This window comes from Kogia breviceps, chromosome 3, assembly GCF_026419965.1.
Source record: "Kogia breviceps isolate mKogBre1 chromosome 3, mKogBre1 haplotype 1, whole genome shotgun sequence".
In the NCBI taxonomy this organism is placed as follows: domain Eukaryota; kingdom Metazoa; phylum Chordata; class Mammalia; order Artiodactyla; family Physeteridae; genus Kogia; species Kogia breviceps.
Window position 1 is genome coordinate 135,633,834 of NC_081312.1, and position 21,308 is coordinate 135,655,141.

At 51.4% G+C, this 21,308-nt stretch overlaps 1 protein-coding gene across 10 annotated transcripts in view; it reads left to right on the forward strand.

Moving 5' to 3' along the window:
* Nucleotides 1-21,308, forward strand: part of MEGF11 (multiple EGF like domains 11) — a 366,564-nt gene that overhangs the window by 161,277 nt on the left and 183,979 nt on the right. For all 10 annotated transcript variants that reach the window (XR_010839780.1, XM_067029616.1, XM_067029613.1 and 7 more), the window contains one exon: nucleotides 20,597-20,689. Coding sequence is in view for 9 of the 10 variants with exons in the window: in XM_067029616.1 (XP_066885717.1) it covers nucleotides 20,597-20,689 (93 nt within the window). In the remaining variant the exon portion in view is untranslated. The remainder of the gene's footprint in view (nucleotides 1-20,596; nucleotides 20,690-21,308) is intronic.

A 21,308-nucleotide genomic window follows, 5' to 3' on the forward strand; every position in this document is an offset into this window, starting at 1 on the left:
TCCCAGGTCACAGATGTGGAAGCAGAAGCACAGAGAGGTCACGTAACCGGCCAGAGGTGCTTCAGCCAAGAACCAGAACAGAGAATTCAAACTTAGGTCTAACTCCAAAGCCAGGGCTCTTTCCTAGAGACTGTGCCAGACCTGGACAGAGGTGGATCTATGAATGTGGTATTAGCTGAAGGAGTGCTTCCTAGGGAAAAGGCATCATGCAAATTGCTATGTCTCAGGGCCTCTCGGTGCCCCTCCCACTGATGAGCCAGGAATTTTTTCATGTTAGGTTCTTCTGGGTGATTTCCTGGTCTCCAGAAAATTCCTGCTAAAATGTAGCTCTGTTACCTGAGGAGGTAACATATTAATCTCCAAGCTCGTCAGGATGGAGAGAGGTTGGTATAGGCGAGTGGGGAGGGGAGACCTGGGCAGAGCATACTGGTACCCTCTCTCCTTTAAAACTTGATCTGAAGCCAGCCCTTTCCCCCTATCCTCGTGTTAGGAAGATACCCCAATTTGAGTCTCCACAATCAAGGCATCCCAACCCACGTAAACAGGTTGGCTTTAGGTTAATCAATTGCCCAAATCTATGGCCAGAGCGTCCCGGCAGGGAGGGAGCATGGCCTGTGGTCTCCTCCACATCCCTTACTCCCTAGCTTGTGGGGATGGGACTCAGCCTTTAGGCTCCTGTCTCCCCAGCCAAAGGAATACACTCTCCCCAGAAGCCCGGGACAGGCTCTGGGTGCCCTGCTATTTAACCTGCTGTCTCTGTGTCACGTTATGTCTTTGTGTTCTTCCCCCCATGGCCTCCTTGCAGAAGTTGCCCTGAAGGCCCACAAGGCAGGGTTTGGGTCTGAATATCTCCATGTCTCTGTGGGGCTAATAGGCAGTTTGTAGGGTTTGACGATTTCAATGTCAGCCAAGAGGGGACTGTGGGGAAGTCAAAATATCCCCTCCCCCAAAAGGCTGGGGCCCTGGCTCATTAAGCTCCAGCAGCAGAAGGGATGATCTTGGCCTTTAGTGGGTACTTTCTTGGGTTCCCTGACCCCAGAGACAGCAAGGCCTGGCCCTGGGAGTTGGTGAGTGGATACAAGCCCACTGGGCCTTTTGTGCTGGTGCTGGTATGATTGATGGCCTCTGATCAGTAAAGCTGAGGCTGGAAATGAGAATTTCTTCCTGCTTGGCTTCCCCCCTCTGCCACCCCTACTTCCCTCCCCTTCATGAATTTCCCTTTTCCTTGGTGGAGCCCATTTTAGAGTTCTCCTCTTGTTTTGCCCGCTGAGAGGGGAGGACCAGAGGTGACAGCTGCATCAAATGACCTTCAGAGGTGGTGGGGAGCTGGCACCGGTCCTGCAATGGCTGCCTCCCTCTTCTCTGTCTCTCGTTCAGCTGGGCCTCCTTCCAGCTGCACCCTTGTTCTCCCCACTTAAGGGCTCCTGCGTGCTGGTGGAGGTGGGGGCACCTGGGATTTGGCTCTTAGAGAGGTAGCCACCCCAGCACTGTGGCTAGACTTTCCCAGATGATGGAGGTAGGAGAAGTCGCACCAAGGGGACAGCAGGGAATCCACACTGAGGGGTGGCGGTTCAGTTTTCTGATCCCAGCACAGTCATATTGGGAGAGCAAGGGCCAAAAGTGAGATGGAGTAGCTGAAGCTCAGAGATGAGCTGTGAGATCCTCTGGTCCGGAACCCCACGCCTCATGTCCATGGGGCTGGAGGCTTCGAATTAGGTGATCAGGATGTGGATAGTGATCCTTCTCTACACGCAGACCAGGGAATCACAAACTCCAGGTTAGGTGGGACCCTGCAGACCACGGACCCTGGACACAGCTCTCTTCATACTAGTCTCTGCCTGGGCCTCTGGCCCATCATTCACACATTCTTCATATGCAGATGGAAGCCCAGGAAGCTGTGTAACGTCACAGCCAGAGATGGGTATTCAAGCTCAATTTGATTACATCTGTTGACAGGGAACTCACTCTCTTAAGGAAGCCCAAGTGGATTTGGATGGACTACTCTTAGTGGGAGAAGGGTATTTATTTTGGTCCTGGAACAAATTTCTGTCTTCCATATAACAGTTGGTTAGATGTTTATGAAACTTCTCACGTCTCCCTGCCATGCCCCCATTTTCTTTTTCAGGCAAAAATATCATTTGTTGATTTAGCAATTGATTTTCAGGCACCTCTTATGTGCCAGGCTCTAGGCCAGGTGATCAAGAGACAGGAATTAATAAGATGGACATGACCATTCAGGGACCTCACTGCCCAGCAAGGCATCATTTCCAGATTTCTCCACCCTCCTCTTGCATATAGGAAGGGCTGCAGGTCTGGCTTGATCAGGGCAGAGGTGACAGCCCTGCTTTGCTCTCCATACTTCCGTTAACCTCATGTGAAGCTAGGGAAATCACTTAGCTTCCCTGGGCACCATCCTGAGGATAGCAACATTTGCCTACCTACCTCACAAGATTAATGTGTGGGATCTGACATAAATTGGATTTTTACTCTGTTATATACAACTGCAAGGTGTTATTTATATCCAGTCCCACAGAGGCATGGGGGAAGGCAGGAAAAGAAAAATATTTATTTTGGTAGTGTCCTTATGACAGTAATTACTGCACCTTTTCAGAAAGAGGGTCATCTGTTTAACAAACATTTATTTCATGCCTACTCAAATGACTAAACAATGTATACATTTACTTCTTATTCAGTCAGCATGTACTGAATGCTTATTGTACTCAGTGCCTGAGCCAGGGGTGGATGTTCAGGGCTGAACAAAAGAGCTGGGGTGTCTACCCCATGAAGTTAATAGCCTAATGAGAGACAGGCTTTCAACAACTGTCCCCCAAGCAAATCGAGAACAATATCTTCAGTGGGTGCCATGAAGGAAAAGAACATGGGGTGATGGGAGCCAATACTAGGGAGACCTTCTTCAGATGGGAGGATAGAGAAATCAGGGAAAATGGTATGAAGCTGAGAGCTGAAGGGTGAATCTTGAAGCCTGGGGATGGGGAGGGAGCTCCTGGCGGGGGGAACTGCAGGGGTGAAGACCCTGAGGAGGGACTGAGCTTTATGTGTCTAAGAAACTAGAAGGTGGTGGAGTGCAGGGGGCTGGGGAGGAGGTGGCAGGGGATGGGAAGAGGTGGGCAGGGCCAGATCCCAGGGGGCTCCCACGGGAACAGAACCCCTGGCCTTGGCATCACCACTGGGCCAGAGCCAATGCAGGCAAGAGTCTGGAGCAGAGCTCGGGGTGTGTGGAAGCATCATTGTTGCTGCAGACAGGAATGCTCTGCCCTGAGACTGCCAGGCCATCTGGACTGGGGAGTGGCGACCGCTGCCCTGTGAACTCTCACGGGTCTCACCTCTTCCCTTTGTGGCAGGTGCCCAGCACAAGCAGGCTTTGCAGGATTGAGTTCTGGCTGTGACTCTGCTATTAACTTGTTTGTGACCTTGGCCACGTCACCTGCCTCCTCTGAGCTGCTTGGGGTTCTCATCTATTTACACCTGATAAATAACTCTGGCTATGAACTACATGCGGGCAGGGGGACAGAAAAGCAACAGAGATCCTTGGAAAGAAGGGTTTTGCAAACTGTAAATTGCTGGGTAGATGTAAGGTTGCTGTAGTAACCGAGACCTGCCCTCAGTTTGTCTTCCACCCCCTTCCCTTCTCCTCCTTTTGCCAAGGTCAGGGGCTGGCTTTACCTATAGTACCTGCCAGCTGCTTTTTTATACAGGCATGCAGGGAGACAAGGCAGCCAGTTGTGAAGTGAGTTGCCCTAGTAACTAATGCCTAGCTGAGAAGTGGTGGAGTTGAAATTTGAACACAGGAACCCCAGCTCTGGGGCCCACGGTCTAACCACTATGCTCTCCTACCATACTTTGTATTTCCTGCAAAACACTTGTTATTCTGTGTACCTCGTGACAAGGAAATCATTGCCATCCTTGTTTTCCAGATGAGAAAATTGGGACTCTAAGAAGCGTTCACCCAAGGTCACAGAGCCCAGTCCTCTGACTCTGAGTCATGTGTTCTTGTCTTCCGGGCAGCCTTGGTCTGGGCCTGGAGGAAGTGGAGCGGGGGTCTGGGGGCTGTGTTTGCACGTGGGTGTGTTGGGAGCCACGGAAGCATGTGGGCCGCAGCCCTGAGTGCTACCTTCCGAGGGCTTCTCAGACTCCATGGCAACCCACTCTGGGCCTGATCTCTTTTCTTGTTGTTTTGGTAAGATGTTTTGTTGAGTACCTGCCGCTCATGTCCCCTGTAGGTGCTCTGGGATAGGGGATGGAAGAAGCAACATTAGGGACTTAAAGAGCTGAATTACTTGTCACTTTTCCGTACTTTTCTGCCCCCAGGGGGACAATAAGCGTCCTGCCTTTTTGGGTTTTCTGGTTTTTGGAAGTGTGTGTCCTCAGGTGCAGGGGAGCCAGCAGCGCTGCGGGCTCACTCCCCGCAACATGAGGCTCAGGCTCCCAGCCCCCATCCCAGCATAGCGCCCTCAGCCACCAGCAAGCGTCCACCTGGCTGCTGTGCAGTGCAGGCTCTGGGCCGTATCTGTGCACTGGAAGAACCATCAGACAGGTCTCTGCTCTCCAGCAGCTGATAGCCCAGCCTGTGAGATGAGCCCCCAACATTCGAGGCCATAATTAATCATTCCAGCTGCTCAAGGAGGCAGGCTGAGGGAATGCTACAGGTAACCAGGGAGGCTGTACCAAGTGCCAGGGGCGTGGAGCTGAGACACCCGGGCTCTTGGCCAGCTCAGGCATGGGTGACCTTGGGCAAGTGCTTTCACGTCTTTGAGCCTCACTCTTCCTGTCTATAAAGTGGGTATAATAAGAGCCCTGTCTTGCCTACTTTTTTGGAGAGCTGGGAAAGCAAATGAATGACAAACATAAATGAGCTCTAGAAGTTATAAAATGCTAGATGAATAGTAACATTATATGCTCTGAAAATTCAGAGACAGAAATGTTTTATCTTTCTTTAATCCCTCCCTCCTTTTCTTCCTTCCTTCCTTCCTTGCTTCCTCCTGTCCATCCTTTTCCTCCATCCTTTCTGCACATACCCACCAAATTACTTTCCATTGTAAATACTGTGCTAGGTAATAGGGCAGGACTGCAGGGAGGAGAGCAGGGTACAGATAAAGAAGATCTGGACCATCTTTTAAGGAGTTGGAGATAGTTAGGAGCCAGGAGTCACCAGAACTGAGATAGGAAGTACAGCGTGCCCTCTCCCGGCCAGCTGGGGTTCTTGGCAGGATGCCCAAAGCGCAGAGGCATGGGCTGAACCTTGAAGAAAACGTGGAAAGGTGGATGGGCAGCAAGAGGGGAAGAATGCTCCGACATTTTCCAAGGGAGTTGGCTCCACTGTGGGGTGCGGAGAGGTAGGGGTAGAGGAACCCAAAGAGGACGCTCACGTGTGAGCATGCTCTTGGCTGGAATACAATGTCCTCTCATGAGCCGATGCTGAACAATCGGGGGTCCCAGCATCTTCCTTCCCTGTGGTCTCCCCTGTGAGGGCTCTGACCGGAAATGACAGAGCCAGCCCTAGTACCTGCTGCAGCCTCTGCCTCCCTTTCCTCCTCCATCCTTTCGCCCCAACCCGTCCCCTCAAAGGGCCGGAGGGACTGGGTCTGGATGACCAGACCATCACTAAAATGGAAGGAATGGGGAGCTTTGTCACTTCTGGTCCTGGGGAGATGCTTAGAGAAGTGATGTGAATTAATTAATGAGTGAAGAAAGAAATGGAGGAAAGGAAATGAGGGCATACATGAGAGGTGTGGGAGAGGAGGAAGAAACACAAAAAGGAAGGATGATGGGAGAAAGGAAGGGGAGGGAGGAAGGAAAGCATCTTACAAGATTAGGTTGGTGAAAGCTGGAACGAGGGAGAACAAGGGTCTTATTTGGAAAAATCCGTACCCCTCTCAGCGTGATACAGGAGTAAACGCCGTCTCAGAATCTGCGAGATGATGATTTATTAGGTCTCCTTGTGCTGAGACCAACAGGTGGTGGGAAGTTGGGACAGCACATCCTTGCTCTGCCAGCCTCTCCCCTCTGCCAGGTGCTCCAGAACCCCTGGGTTACCTGCTGTTGTCCCAGGCTGGGCCAGGCAGGGGTGACAGAGACCAGGCTATTGCCAGGGAGGTGACTTCTCAGGCTTTAACTCAGCAGCAGAATTGACCTTCAGGCAGTGGCCAAGGTTTAGCCCCCTGATGAGAATAAACCTTCCTCAAAGCTTTTCAGTCCCAAGTCCCATTCCCTCAGGGCCCTGCTGTGATGACAGTTACTCTCACTCAGGACTAATAAAGTTGACACTAATGTGTTTCCTCTCCCAGAGCAGTCTCATGTATGTTAACAGAGGCCTTTTGGAGAGTGTGCCTTATTTGTACAGCTTTAATGGTATTTATTTTCTGCATGGATAATACATTCACCTGGTTGAATATTTAATAGTTACAAAAGGGGATGCAATAGGAAGCCTTTCTCCTACTTCCCCCTTCCTGGAGGAAGCCAGTATTAGTATTTGTGCGTCTTTCCAGAGATAGTTTATGCACATATAAGGAAATACGTATATGCATTCTTTCCCTCCGCTTTTAAAATTTTACACCAATGGTGGCATATTCTAAACCCAACTCTGCCTTTACTTTTTTCACTTCAGCTCTAGCTCTGTGTATGTTATCAGTACACACGAAGAGCTTCTGGTTCCCTTTTATGGCTGTGTAGTATTCCATGGTGTAGCCCTACCATGACTGATTTACGCTTTCCCTTATGGATGGACATTTAGATTATTCCAAGCTTTTGCTGTTGTAGACAGTGCTGTTGTAGACAAAGGACCATGGGCATTTGTCATTTTCTCAAGTGCAGGTATATTGAGGGGGTGCTTTTCCCCAAAGGTATAGGAATGGGCCCGTGGATGAGATATTTAGGAGAGAACAGAGTCCCTTCTCATTTTCATCTCAGCTGTTTCTGTTCGTGGCTTAGGGCTGCTTCGGGGTGTGTAGGAGGGGATGAGGGGCAGGGCCATCCTGCAAAGCAAGGCAGGGAGGGTCAGGGTGGGATGCCTGCTCCCCCTACCCCAAGTCACCAGGGCCAGGACAATGGCATATCCAAAACAGTGAGAGGCAGGTGACCCTGCTTCAACCACTAGAGTGAGAGGAGAGAGCTGATCAGGACTGTTTCCAAAACCTCTGTCTGCTCAGGTGAGGTGCTTCATGTCATCTGGCTGGGGGGCCCCTTCCTTTGGGAAGCCTTCCCCGCTCACCCAGCCCGTGTGCCAGCATCGCTCTCTTACCGGCCGCCCTGCAGGCTTAGGTCAGCTGGAGAGGCTATATAGGGGAGTCGGGAGGAGTGCCAGCCCGGGACCTGCAGAGCCCTGGGCTTGAATCCTGGCTTTGCCACTTAGAAGCTGTGGGACAAGCGATGGTGGTTTTTAACATGAAAAGGTTCTTTAAGAACTAAAGCATTAAATGTTCAAATAGAGTTATTTGAGATGTAAGGAAACACTTTGGGCTTGACCCTGGGTCCAGGGATGGTTGGGGTCCATCAGGGAGTTGGAAATCAACTTCTCTAAACTCTCTTCGGTTAAGAGCTGCCAATTGCCGGCTCACAGAATATCAGGCTGTAAAGGCTCCGAGAGTCTGTCTTGTCCACCCCACCTCCTGCATTGTTCAGATGGAGGGTGTGAGTGGTCCACGTGGCAAATTAACACAGAGCAGAGTCAGAGGCCTCTAGATTCTGGGGCCAGGGATGTTAAAGGGTCTTTTCAAAGAGAAGTAGTTAGGTTCCTGAGAAATCAGGAAATTCCTAAACACAGCTGGGCAAGAAACAAATACAGCCCAGGCTACAGAGGAATGTGATTTGATGAGGACTAATTCATAAAAGCACCAACTCCCATTTGTGGGCTTCAAGGGAGTTTAGGGGTCCCTGGCTGGGCAGAGTTGCTAGCAGGGATGGCAGGAGCGGGAAGGGAGGAGCCACTGACAGTGACCTTCACAGCTGCCTTTTCCTTCCATGTTGCATTATCTTTATTAAAGCCCTAAACCAGTGGTGCTAAGTAGCTCCTGATTTAGCTCCTCAGCAGGAATGAGATTTAAAACGAGGAGGACCGGGCTTCCCTAGTGGCGCAGTGGTTGAGAGTCCGCCTGCCGATGCAGGGGATATGGGTTCGTGCCCCGGTCCGGGAAGATCCCACATGCTGCGGAGCGGCTGGGCCCGTGAGCCATGGCCGCTGAGCCTGCGCGTCTGGAGCCTGTGCTCCTCAACGGGCGAGGCCACAGCAGTGAGAGGCGTGTGTACCGCAAAACAAAAAAAACAAAAAAAAAAAACCAAAAAATCCCCAGGAGGACCACGGGTTGCTCGCCACTGGTGCATGGGGTAGTGACGGCGCTCATAAACCTTGGTGTGGGCTTCATTATGCTGGCTACTGGCAGCAGCCTGGCCACAGTATCCAGGACAAAAGGCTAACTTTGAAGGCAGGAAGGATGCTTCTCCATGCATAAGACGGTCAGTCCCAGCCACACCCTCCTCAGAAGCTATGGGGTCCTGTCATTCTGTCTCTGATCTACTTCAGTCTCAGTAGAGAAAAGCTACCTGAAGTCTTATCATGTGGAATCAGAATGAAACGTGGGCTGGGGAGCAGGAAAGGGCAGACTCAGTTCCAACACAGGCAAGTTCCGTGGAGGCCAATTTCAGCTCAGTGAAGCAAAAAGCTTTCTAGTATTTAGAGTGGTTCATAAACAGAAGAGGCTTCATTGATTGATTCATTCATACATTCAACAGATGTTTAAGTATCTGCTCCATGCCAGCACTCTGCTGGACCCTGAGGTTTCATCAGGGGACTGGGGAGAGAGAGAGAGAGGGAGAGAGATAGCATCTTCCTTTCCGAGGCTCCTAGTCCAGAGTTGAAGACAGTCAAACAAGCAGAACAGTGACATATGACCTGTACTTTGACAAGGAAGGGCAGATGCTAGGGGAGTGCATATCAGGAGCACCTAACCCTTTGAAAGTGCCCAGGGACGGTTTCCTGAAGTTGGCAACATTTAAGGTGAATGAATTAACCAGCAATGAATTGTCTCTGGAAGGGAGGACAGCACGTGCAAAGGCCCAGAGGTTGGAGAGAGCCTTTCTCACTTGAGGATGTGGATGCAATTGAGTGAGGTTGGAGCAGAGCGACTGCACCTGTTGCTACTAGAAGCCTCTCAGTAGGGGTTTGGCACAGGATGTAGGAGAGGGGCTCCAAGCACTAGATGAGGTGGTGGAGGTGGGGACTCTAATTACTTGGCCCCTTCTGCTCTGAGACGCCGTGGTTCTGAGTGCCTGCTGACGTCCCTAAGTTCCAAATGTTCAAGTGTCCTGTGTGGGTTGCTTCCTCCAAAACCAATCATGGTAGTAAGAGTTGGGATTTATGGGCCCCTACCTTACAGGCATTATTTTATTTAGCCCCTCACAATAGCCTTTTCCTTAGGTGATGCTATTGGACCAGTTTTACAGTGGGAGAACTGGAGGCTTTGTGTTGTTAGGTCATTGTAATTGTCTCAAGGTCACACAGCTAGCTAAGTGGAAGAACCAGGACTTGAACCCAGGTCTGTCCAACCTGAAGCCCATGTGCTTAACCATGTCCCTCTGCCTGGGACCTCTCTGATGTCTATCTGCTCATCTCCCCAGCGCCCCTCCTGTGGGACTCTGTCACATGTGGCCAGGAGAAATGGCCAGCTCCTTCAGGGAGGGCAAGTCACAAGGCAGAACCAGGGGACCAAGTTTTAAATCAGAGCATTAAAAAAAATGCTTGACAAAAGCCTCATGTTTTGCTTTCCTTGTAGGTGGTGAGGATCAATTTTCCCAAAGAAAAAAATCAATCAGTTGGAATGTTTCTTTCTGGAGAAAGCCTGGCATCTGTCAAACGGGGGGTGGGGGGAAGCCCAGAAAAAGATTTTCTTGGGTTGTGTGCTGGGGGTTGCTGACTCAGGCCATATGTTCCAACATCATTAACAAGTTGATAAGTTGTTGCTCCCTGCAGGAATGCAGGATTGGTAGTTTGAACAGCTCAACCGGGAAAATCCTTTACAAAGTGAGGAAGGCCGAAGGTATTAGGAGTGTCCACAGCAGATCTGGTATAGCCTGCAGGATTGATCAAGGGAGCTGACTGCAATGCTGGTGCTTTTATCAGGCCCAGTGGTTGCACATGTTGCTTTACCTGCAAACCTGATAGGAACCTTCTGACAAGTTGGCAATTTTAATTGATAAACAATTATTAACAGTTAAGCCATGTTGTGGCGAGACTGAGAGGCAGGCTAATATCTTGGGGTGATTGGTAGAGATATGGGATAGGAACCCAGGGGAGTCTGTGATCTGATACTGGCGTTTGATGATAGGTAGCTCCCAGGTCTCCAGGCTGGAACGTGGAGGCCCAAACCCGACTGAAATCCTTATTGAGTTTCGCTGGAACAGTCCTTGACTATAAGCTGGAGAGTCACCAGAATTTTTCTAAAGGGCATTTCATTGTCCCACTGTGGGGAGATCTGGGACTTGGCATTGCCCTGGTCTCAGCTAAACTACATATTCAACCCCAACCAGACTGGCATGGCCCACATTAGAGATGGGCAGAGCTCTGGGTGAAGGGAGAGGGGAGAGATTCTTTACAGATTCAGATACTTAATCATTCAACATATATTGATGCCATGTGCCATGCTAAGTTCTGGGACATAGGATGAGCTAGAGAGGCCCACCCTGAACTGGCTGTGATTTCAGCACCAGAAACATTTTAGCGCCCTCACTCACCCGCTCGCTCACTCACATACTGTCTCCCTTTCCCACTATCACTTTGTGAAGATAGGGACTGTAGCTACTTGCTTATGGTATTCCTAGCACTTAGCACAGTGTCTGGTATGTAGTAGGTGCTTAATAAATGCTTTCGGATTCCATGACTACTCAGAGGCAGGAGAGTGGAATAGATGACCTCGAAAGAAGTAATAGGTAGGTTCCCATGTGACAGGCACTGTTCTAAGCAGTTGATGTGTATTGATGATTTAACTTTGCAGCCAGCTTACGCAGTAGAGGGCCATTGTCCCCATTTTAAAGATGAGAAAACTGAGGCCCAGAGAAGTAAAGTAACTTGCCTGGGGTCACACAAGCAGGAAGTAGCAGGACCAAAACTTAATCCAGACAGCCTGGCTTTCTGAGTCCATTCTCTGATCTCCTCACAATCCTGGCCCATGGGAATCAGAGCATGACCCTTGTCCCTCTGTGCACAACTCTCTGAGGGTGTGTCCCAGGCTCCTAAGGGCCAGAGAAGCCTTTTGGGGGAAAGGGGTCAAGAGCAGGCAGGAGGAGCGTTCACTGCCTGGGAGTCCCAAGGGCAGGGCCTGGGCATTTCTGCATTTTGGACTCCTTTGCATAAGCCCTGCCCAGGGAGCCCAGCACACAGCAGGTGAACTGTATATGTGTGGGTGGGTATTTGCATGAATAAGCAGAGGGTGCAGGGCTGCAGGTACCATCCCCAAGTTCACATTTCCCCCCAGAAGCACAACCACTGGTCTTCTTTGAGAGAAAGGGCCTGGCAGCCTGGGGCCTCCTTTTGTTCCATACTCCTCTTCTCTGAGAAGCGGAAGAGGAAAGGGGTGTGGACGGTGCTCCCCTGGATAAATTAGAATTCATCAGTGAGCTGAACCTGGACTGTGTCTCCTGCCTCTGTGCCCTCAATCAATCTCTGAACCTCCAGTATTCCCAGTGCTAGGGCGCTCCCCTCCCTGCCTCGGTGAATGAGCAGTCCTTAGGTCAAACTCAGGCTGTTCTATCATCCTTTGAGCCATAAATGAGCCTCAGGATGCTCTGGGGCCTTGTGTCTCAGCTGCCCTGGCCAGTCCTTGGAAGAGGAATCTTAATAGCATAAAAGACAAAAACAAACAACCAGCAACAGTTATAACTAACCTCTGGTTCTAGGCACTTTTCATGAATTAGCTCTAAGTCTACAGCCATTTTATAGATGAGGAAACTGAGGACAAAACAGGCAGCTCAGGGACACACAGCTAATAAATGGCAGAACAGGGACCCGGGCTTTTAGATGATGCTAGAATGCCAAAGAATAATACTCAGCCAGGGCACCACTGAATTAAGATAAGTGGCTATGGGCCAGCTTGGCAGGTTGGCTGGGGGTGACAGACCCCTGGTTACCCATCCCAGAGCTCTGTGTGAGCCTCCCCAGGACCCCTCATTGGGAAGAATGGGGACCCGCAGGCCCCAGACCAGGAGAGCATTTGACCCTTCATGTCCTTCCATCCTATCAGCCCTGCAGGTGAAATGCTTCTTTTTTTAGAAAAATTGACAATTCATGTCTCAGAGCCAGACGTGACCACAGCAATTAAAAGCCAACTCTAGATGTGCCCACCAGCTGTTTTGTCTCTTCCCAGCTGTGGAAGGGATGCAGGGCTGGTAATGATAAAGGAATGAATGATACATATCTGATGAATGGTTTTAGAACTTCCCTTGGTGACTTCCTGACACAGACACACATACTCCCACCCACTCCCCATCCCCACATGCTGTGTGATCCTGGCCATGGCAGAATCACTCATGCTAAGTGTGTCACTTTGGAATTGGCACCTGGGCCCTTTTGGATGTAGGTCATTTTATTTCCAAGCAGAATCAAATGACAGCCTCATCTGAGGCTCCAGCCAACAATGCTAATGGAGGGCTAATCAGTGTGCCTTGGAGCACTGGGGAAACTGGGTTTGTGGAAAGCCCCAGAAGCCAGGTGCTGTAGAATTCTGGGAAGCTACCACCTCCTTTCCCAAAAAGCCTTCTTTTGTCCTAGCTGGGTATCAGCCTAGCTAGCCAGGGAGCATGAAAGTTGTCTTTATTTATCTTGACCTTTTCATGTAAGTAATTTTTATAGTTCCATTAACTAGTAAGATCATTTGCAAGCCACCAGGCAAAATATATCACTATGAACACCTCAGGGACTTGTGGTTCATCTTGAGTGGAATGCTAATAGGATTGAGGATTGATTCAGAGTGCTCACCACAAGCGAGGGACAGCAGACTGGATGCTTTGGTCAGGGACTGGCCAGTGTTGGCTCAGCAGTTCGTTTGCAGAGGAGACCCCCAAGTCTGACCTAGACCCTTTGGCTCAATGCCAAGATTCCCATACCGGGTCCTGGGCTGCTTTATACCACCCCAGCCCAGGACTGATGCTCTGGCCTTGCATCTGTACCTCAGAACACATTTGTTCCCATGCCGAGCTCTGTGCCGGCATTTGTGGATGTGGATCAAATTTGTGATTGTGGATCAAATTTGACTTGAATCAGTGAGCCAAAAAGTCAAGCCCTAGACTCCCAGAGCTGGAAGGAACATTTGAACCATGTCATTCAACCCCTTCATTTTTGCAGACAGACAAACTGAGGCCCAGAGGGAAGGAGGGCACTTGGTAAGTTGGTGACAGATCTGGCGCTGGTACTTACTTATCCCAACCTGTGGTCCAGGTGGTGGTGGAGCATGTGGTTAAAAGCAGACCTTTTAGCATCACACGGATGCGGGTTCAAACCTTATCTTGGCCTCTGGGTCAGCTAGGGTCCTGGTGAGGAACAGATGGCATGTTAACTGATGAGGGTTTAATAAAACAATTATTTATAAAGGCTTGAGAAGGGTTAATGGAAACTATAAGAGATGGTACAGCATTCAGGGCTAGCAGCCTCAGAGAGCCACTTCATGCCTGAGCTGGAAGAAGCCCCCCAGGCCCGTGAGCTGTAGGGGAGAGGACCACCACCACCACCACCAACTCATGGCCCAGCCTTGCCTCCTGCCCAGCCTCCCAGCTCCTGCTATTTCCTGTGTGCTGAACTCATCCAGAAGCCAGAGGGCAAGAAGGCCCATTAATATAGCCCATGGAGGTCCACTCTTAGGGCACAGAGAAGGGTGGGGAGTGATCTGAAGGGACAGATGGAGACTATCCAGCCCATACATTCTCAAGGGGTAAAAAGTGATTCTCAGTCTGTTTATATATAAAGCACAGATATACATACAATATATACACAGATATGCAGCATATCTGTGGTGTTAGAATTTCATGGGAGGGGATGATTAAGGAAAAGTTGTCCTCGATGGCTCCTGGGAAGTGGGGTGTGGGGTATGATCGTGAAAGCAGAGCAACATGCATCTAGCATGGTCTCTTGATAGCAAGGGGAATTTGTACAAGTTGCTTAACCCTTTCTGTGGTTTAGGTCCCCAACTGTAAAGGCAGCAGTAATAATACCCGCCTCAAAGATCAAATGGAACAATGGATAGTCAGTGCCCAGCAAAGAGGAAGGACTTATATTTGACCTCTTTCACTCACCACAGCTACTAGTGTCCATCCGTGCAAGACCATCATTGTAACACAAGGGGTCATTAAGTTCACTTGACCCCCCAGGAGGAAACAGAGGACTGAAATAAAGGGCCAAGTGGGCATTTGTGGCTGCTGAAGGTTATGCTTTCCAGCCTCTTGCTCCTTCAGGTGGACCCAGCGGACCATTTGAGAAAGGAGGCAGGGCATCATTGGGTGTTTCCTAAGCACATTTTGGACTTTGTTTTACCATCTGGTTATATCAGGGAGTGAGTGAATGATAGAAGTATAGAAGGGCGGAAGGGACCTTAAAAGTCCCACAGTCCGGGGACTTCCCTGGTGGTCCAGTGGTTAAGAATCCGCCTTCCAATGCAGGGGACGTGGGTTCGATCCCTGGTTGGGGAACTAAGATCCCACATGCTGTGGGGCAACTAAGCCCACGCACTCTAGAGCACGCAAGCTGCAACTGAGATCCCGCGTGCCAAAACTAAGACCTGATGCAGCCAAAAAAAAAAAGTCCCACAGTCCAATTCTCCACCAAATCAGGAACCCTCTAGACCAGGAGGGCCCCCTCCCCCGATAAGGAATCAGATAGTAAATAGTTTAGGCTTTGCTGACCATCAGTTTCTGTGGCGAGGACTCAACTCTGCCCTTGCGGTGCAAAAGCAGCCTTGGACAGTATGTAAATGAGTGGGCACAGCTGTGCGCCAACAACACTTCATTTATAGAAACAGGCAACAGCGAGATTTGGCCCGAGAGTCGTAGTTTGCCCGCTAACCCCTGCCTTCCAGCATCTGTAGATCCTCTAGGCTCTGCTGGAGTGTTCCCAGGAGTGGGCTGCTCCCTACCTATAGGAAGAGTCCCCTGAACTGCTGAACCATTCAAATGGTAGAAAGTCTTGCCTTGAGTTAGGCTGAAATCTGCCCCTTTGTCACATGTGCTTCTGAATCCCTATTCTGGCTGGGACACAGTGGCTCCCACTTTTCTTTGGCAGCCTTTCAGCCTGTCAGCTGACTTCGACCTGCCTCCCACCCAATACTTCCTTCACCAAGCTAAACTCCCCCCCACACCAAGTCCCAACCTTCACGTGACCCTCACAGGTCATGTGTGCACACCCTCTGCATCCTGATCCTTCTACTCCGGCTTGTCAATTGCCCTTGCAAAGCACAGGTACTCAGAATGGCCACCAATAGCCACATATGGAGTATCTGTAAGGCATGTCTCATGGGGAGATACAGGGATGTTTAAGACTCTGGATTTACCCTCAAGGAGCTCACCGTCTATTGGGGAGACCAGATAAACCCATACTAAGTGGGGAAGTGGCAGGGCCAGTTAGGAGGAACCTCGTGTGGGTAGGGAGGTTCTGGTGGGAAAATATTTCACCTTCCATAAATGTTCAGACTGGGGTGACTGCAGCCGTCTGAGCCTCTTGGTTGAGCTGGTGATAGAGGCTGTGCCTGGCCTTGCTGACCCAGGTGAGCTGGGGCTGGTGAGTGCAGGAGAAGCATTTCTAGCTGCTGTGACATGGTGGAGACAGAACATCAAGGGGGTAGCAGCAGTAGAAGGAGCCTTCAAGGGTGATGTGCTCTAATGCTATTATTTTATAGATGAGAGAGTGGGGAAGCCACCTGCCCAGACTCATGTGTCAGGCAGCCCAGAGCCTGAACTCACACTGGGTCTCCTGGCTCTTAATCCAGTGCCTTTTCCAAAGAAATGGAGGACAGAAACCAGGGGTCCCTGTGAGGTCAAGAGTAGAGGTTTACTAGGCCATAGGAAGGGGACAGGACTTGGGGGCCAGGAAGTGGTACTAGAGCACTGGCAGCTGTCCAGGCCTTTCCTGGAAGAGGTGGGTAGATGCCAGCTCCCGGTGATTCTTAGCTGAGTGGGACTTTAGGCCTCATCTGGTCTCATCTGAGTTCCAGGTGAAGTTGCAGGGCCTGGAGAGGAAAGTGAGTTGCTTGATATCATTGAGATGGATGCTGATAGATGCAAACCCAGATCTCCTCACACCCACAGCTGGGCTCATTCAACACGCTCACCACCATCTCTCGAGACGGCCCATCACCCTGGTCCCACAGGCCCAGAAGTAACCTGAGCCAAGGGGCAGGGTTTAGAGATTTGGCGACTTCCCTGTGACTGAGCTCTGAAGCCAAAGGCAATGTATGTACCAGGCAGCATAAATGCTTTAAAAGGCCAAATAGGAAGTGACCTCTGTCCCCCAGGGGCTGGAGATCCGCCAAAGAGAGACAAGTGCTGACATAGGTAACTCCCTCAAGGTATGCTGCGATGGCCTATGACAGGGGTTGAGGTAGCATGTGTGAAAGCCCTGAGGCCTGGCACATAGTGGGTGCTCAGAACCTGGTAGCACACAGGAAGTGGTGGTAACTGGTAACTGCCGTCAGCTGCCTTAGACATCTGTCCAGACCCCATGGCGTGTGTGCATGTGTGTGTGTGTGTGTGTGTGTGTGTGTGTGTGTGTGTGAGAGAGAGAGAGAGAAAGAGACAGAGAGAGAGAAGTAATAATAGCAGCTCCTGCTTATGGAGCACTTACTGTGGGCCAAGCACTCAACATGTATTACTTCATTAAATCTTTGCAGCCGCCCATGACATAAGTTCTATTATTGTCCCCACTTTACAGATGAAGAAATTGAGGCACAGAAGCTTCAATCATTTGCTTATTGTCCTATAATTGTAACTGCAAATGGCAGATAGGGAGTTTAAATATAGGTCATCACCTTCTCTACCATGCCATTCCACCGGGGGTGGAGATGGGGCTGCTCTCCAGCATACCACCACCCACCTAAGTCCCGACAGCCCTCCCCATGTGTTTACGATTTCAGTGGAGGGCAGAAGTGAGAGAGATGGCCTGTGTGTAGAGGAAAAGGAGGCTCAGGCATCGCCAGGACCCTGCCTCGGGTCTGAGGACACCCTACTAATAACAGTAGCAAGACTCACTCAGTACTGACTGTACCCCAGGCTCCGCTCTAAGTACTTCGTCAACTCATTGAATCCTCACACACAGCCCGAGGCCCATCCTGTCGCCATCCCCCATTGAACAGATGGGGACTGACACAGAGAGGGCGGTAACTTGCCTGAAGTCTGGAGCTGCTAAGTGGCATCGCTGGGTCCGGCTCCCCGAGTGCCGTTTTGTGCTCTTAACCACTGTGCCGTGCTGGTTCTCGCTAAATGTGCCTCTAGTGCCTGGGAGGTTAGAAGCAGGACCGAAGCAGGACGGTGGCTGGGGGAAGCTGATGGGTGAGAGGTTCAGATTTCTCAGTGGGGCAGGAAAGGGCCTGGCCCTCAGGCAGAGCCAGCCTCGGATTCCCTGCTCACGACCGCACTCGGATGTGCACCAGAGGGAAGAAGGGTTCGACAAAATACCCCCGTGTCAAGGAGCCCAACGGGGGAGGCCCCCGTAACTCAGCCCCTCCTAGGGGGTCGGCTGGCACGAGGGACTGGGGTCAGAAAGAACTTAGGGGACCTCACGCTATAGGAGTGGCTGCTGTGTAAACCCCAGCCCTCTGTGGAGGGGCTGCCCACCGTGGGCTCCAGCAGAGCCTGGGGTAGGAGCCCCCGCCCCACGGAGCATCATGGGTCTCACCTCCATTCCTGCTCAGGACACTCGGCTCTCAGCACCCCTGTGCTGTCCCCTCCCCACCAGGTACACCAACACACAGTGTCATCTGAGCCTCAGATATTTGCTCTCGATATTTCATGCTTCAGACAACACTGTCTAAACAACACCTATGAAATATGAATGGACTGAGGTTTTGACAAGCAAATAGCCCAGTGTACCAGGGTGATAAGGAGGGAAGGGGTACGACGAGGTCTGGAGGGACCATGGGGGCAGCAACCACGTCCCTGAGTCAGGCCCAGGGACTCTGCATGTAGGGTCACCGGGAGTCTGGGTGCTGGATACAGGGTTGAGCTGGGGGAGGTACTCAACAGACTGTCTTAGGGGTCCCTGGGGCCGTGGGGAGAGGCCAAGGGAAGAGGGAGGGTGGAGCTTGCTCAGAGCCCCTGAATGCACCTCCCTTGCAGGCAGGGAGAGGGTGCAGGACATAGGCCAAGAGTTAGGTCTCTAGGGCCAGAGGACCAGGGTACCGGGTGGTCTTCGTCTTTTCTCCCTTGATCTTCTCCAAGCCCCTGCCCAGCCCCAGCCTGCAGGGCACCCACGCCTGCAGAGGACATGTTGACACAGCTCCTCTGGTTTGAGTCTTCTGGGCAGGGGAGGACGTCCAGCCTGGGCGAGGCATGAAGGCCCCATGTCTTGGGCTCCTCTCAACTCCCTCGGCCTTCGGAGGCCTCTGTCTCTAGGATCCTCCTCCTGTCTGGCCAGAGGGATCCCAGGCTGTTCACAGGATCCCAAACACGCAGGCCTCAGTTCCTCCATGTATAAAGTGAAGCAGTTGGATGTGATTTTCTGTTAGGTGCCTTCCAGACCTGACATGCGGCAGGTTCCCAGTCCACTGCCTGCCCTTGCTGCCCCCAGCAGAACCCCTAGGGATCAAGGTGCTGCTCTCTGCAGTCAGAAGGCAGCTGGAGGTGTCTGGGCTCACCTGACAAGCTGATGGAAGGGTCTGCTGCAAGGTGGACCGGCCCAGCTGTGGAGCATACTAGGACCTCAGCCTCAGGAAAGGGGGAGCAGCTGAGGCCAGGGCTGGGATGGGGAGCCAGGGGAAGGTCACCTAGTGTCCAGTGTACACTGGGGACATTGACCCATTTGAGCTTGTTTAGAAAGTCTAATGGGAGCAGGGGAAGCCAGGCAGCAAGGATGACCAGGTGGGCATCTTGCTAGCAACTGAGTGAGCAGCTCATTGTGCCTCTAAGTGGAGGTGGTCACTGAGGTCGGGGTCCAGCCTGGTTCCCCAGTAAGAAGTGGATTAGCTGGTAGGCACCAGCTGCTCCCCAAAGCTCCAAGCAAGGGGCTGTCAAAGTCTTGAGCACAAACCAAAACTCTTCCCAAAAGCCACTTGTACAAATGAGAATGACTCAAGGGCCAGGGCTCCCCCCAGACACACCACATCCCAGGCTTGCAGAGGATGGGCTGTCTGCAGACCACTAACCAGTGGGGCATCTGAAAGGGCTCTTCGGGGCCTGCCTCGCCAGGAGGCCTAGGCAAAGCTAAGGCAACAGCTTCAGCGTCAGTGTCTGTGTTTGGGAGGGGCCAAAGGTCCCCACACCCACCATAAAATGAACTCTGTTGTCTACCCTGACAGCACCCTCTCGCTGGGCATTGGGCCCAGCAGTGGACATGGAAGCAGGGTGGGTGTTCGGAAGTCAGTGGCAGCTCCTCCAAGCTCACCATTGGGGGCCACCTGTCCTCCAGCCCAGGCCAGTTTCAGGCAGAGAGAAGGTCTCTAGTTACTTGTCAGAAAAAAGGCGCTTCAGCTAGATCCCTTCTGAGCAATTGACAGGGTTGATGGTAGCTGCTGATTTCCCAAGCTTACAAAATTGGCAGGGGTGGCAAAGGGGGTTTCTGTAATCCCTCACTGATGGATTAGATGGTGGGACAGATCTCTCAGGAGCAATGGATGACCTTGAGAAAATGTGGATGTCAAAGGGAGAGAGAAATAATCTCCTTTCCTCAAACTGCCGCCAGTAAGCCTTCTCAGCACTGGGGTAGCTGATGGAAACTTTGCCGCCGTTGCCTCCCAACTCAGGAGGCTGTAGCATTTGACCGCGTGATAAGAAATTGCCAGGCGCTTTCTAATTACAATTCTCATCGTCATGGCTGTCTCTCTTAATTAGTTTCTTATAATTAGCTGTTGCTTTTTCCTCAGCATTTGTGTACGTTGCAGATTTGCTGACATTTGAGAGCCCCAAAATAGGGACATTTAGGAAGGAGGGCAGAAAGGTGGGGAAAACATGAGAGGAATGGATTCTTCTCAGGCAACCTGATAAATCTGGGGGCCTTTGCAGAAAGAAATTGGGGAAGCCAAAAGAAGGGTCATTTTCTGAGCTGATGGGGAAAGAGAGCAGGAGTGAGGATGTAGGGATTGGGCTTCGTGGAACGTGTCCAAGTGTTCAACCTTGGAGGAAGTATTCTTGAAAAGCCACCAAGGCTGCCATTTCGTGGGCTTGGGTTTCATTTTAGGAAACAAGCCTGGGATGAAGCATACCCTTGTTGAATCCTTTTCGGAGTTAATTAAATAACTCGGGTCAGGAGCAGCTTGATTTTCCCCAAAGCCAGTGATGCGTTCTGAGCTCCCTGGGCCCCAGGGAGTCTTTACAAAGTGGATTGTGCTCCTTGACCAGATGGTTGGTTTTCACTCTCTGTTCCTGTTCTTCCTCCCCCTCTTCTGATCCCCTGCAGCCCTGTGTACAGAGGAGTGTGTGCACGGCCGCTGTGTTTCCCCGGACACCTGCCACTGTGAGCCCGGCTGGGGAGGGCCCGATTGCTCCAGCGGTGAGTCTAGGGTCTTTGGGAGTTGAGTGGGGCCATGGCTCTGGCTGGGGAGGGGCCGTGCCGTGTGGATGCTGAGTTCTTTGTCCTGGGCTTGGGCTACCTAGCGAGTGTGGGCAGGGGGGAGGAAGCATACCTACCGGATGGTACTTGGGGTGGAGGGCTCTAGGGGCATGAGGGTCATGGTTTGTGGTGGCCTGGAGGGGCATTGCATGTCCTGTGTATGGGGAATTGTGGGGTCATCTGTACGACTCTGCCTTTTGATGAAACACCTCCGGATAAGGTCTTTGAGGCTTGAAGTGAAATTGAGATGCCACCTAAGGGCGCAGACCCAGGAGGTCACTGTGGTCAAGGCCTGGTCTTCAGCTTTGCTGGTGCAAAGGCTCAGTGGGTGCTCACAGAGGCTCAGGGGACTTATTTATGAGACTGACAGGTACGGGGATGCCTCTGTGTCCCCAAAGGTGGGAGAATGGGATGCTTGTAGGGCTGATCACTGTGTTCTTACATCTCTCTGGGGAGACTGTTCACATTCCCTGGGGAAGGCTCTCTGGTGAGCACGAGTGAGGCAGATGTCCTTGGGACCGACAGAGTGACTCACAGCAGCACGGGCATCATCTCTCCT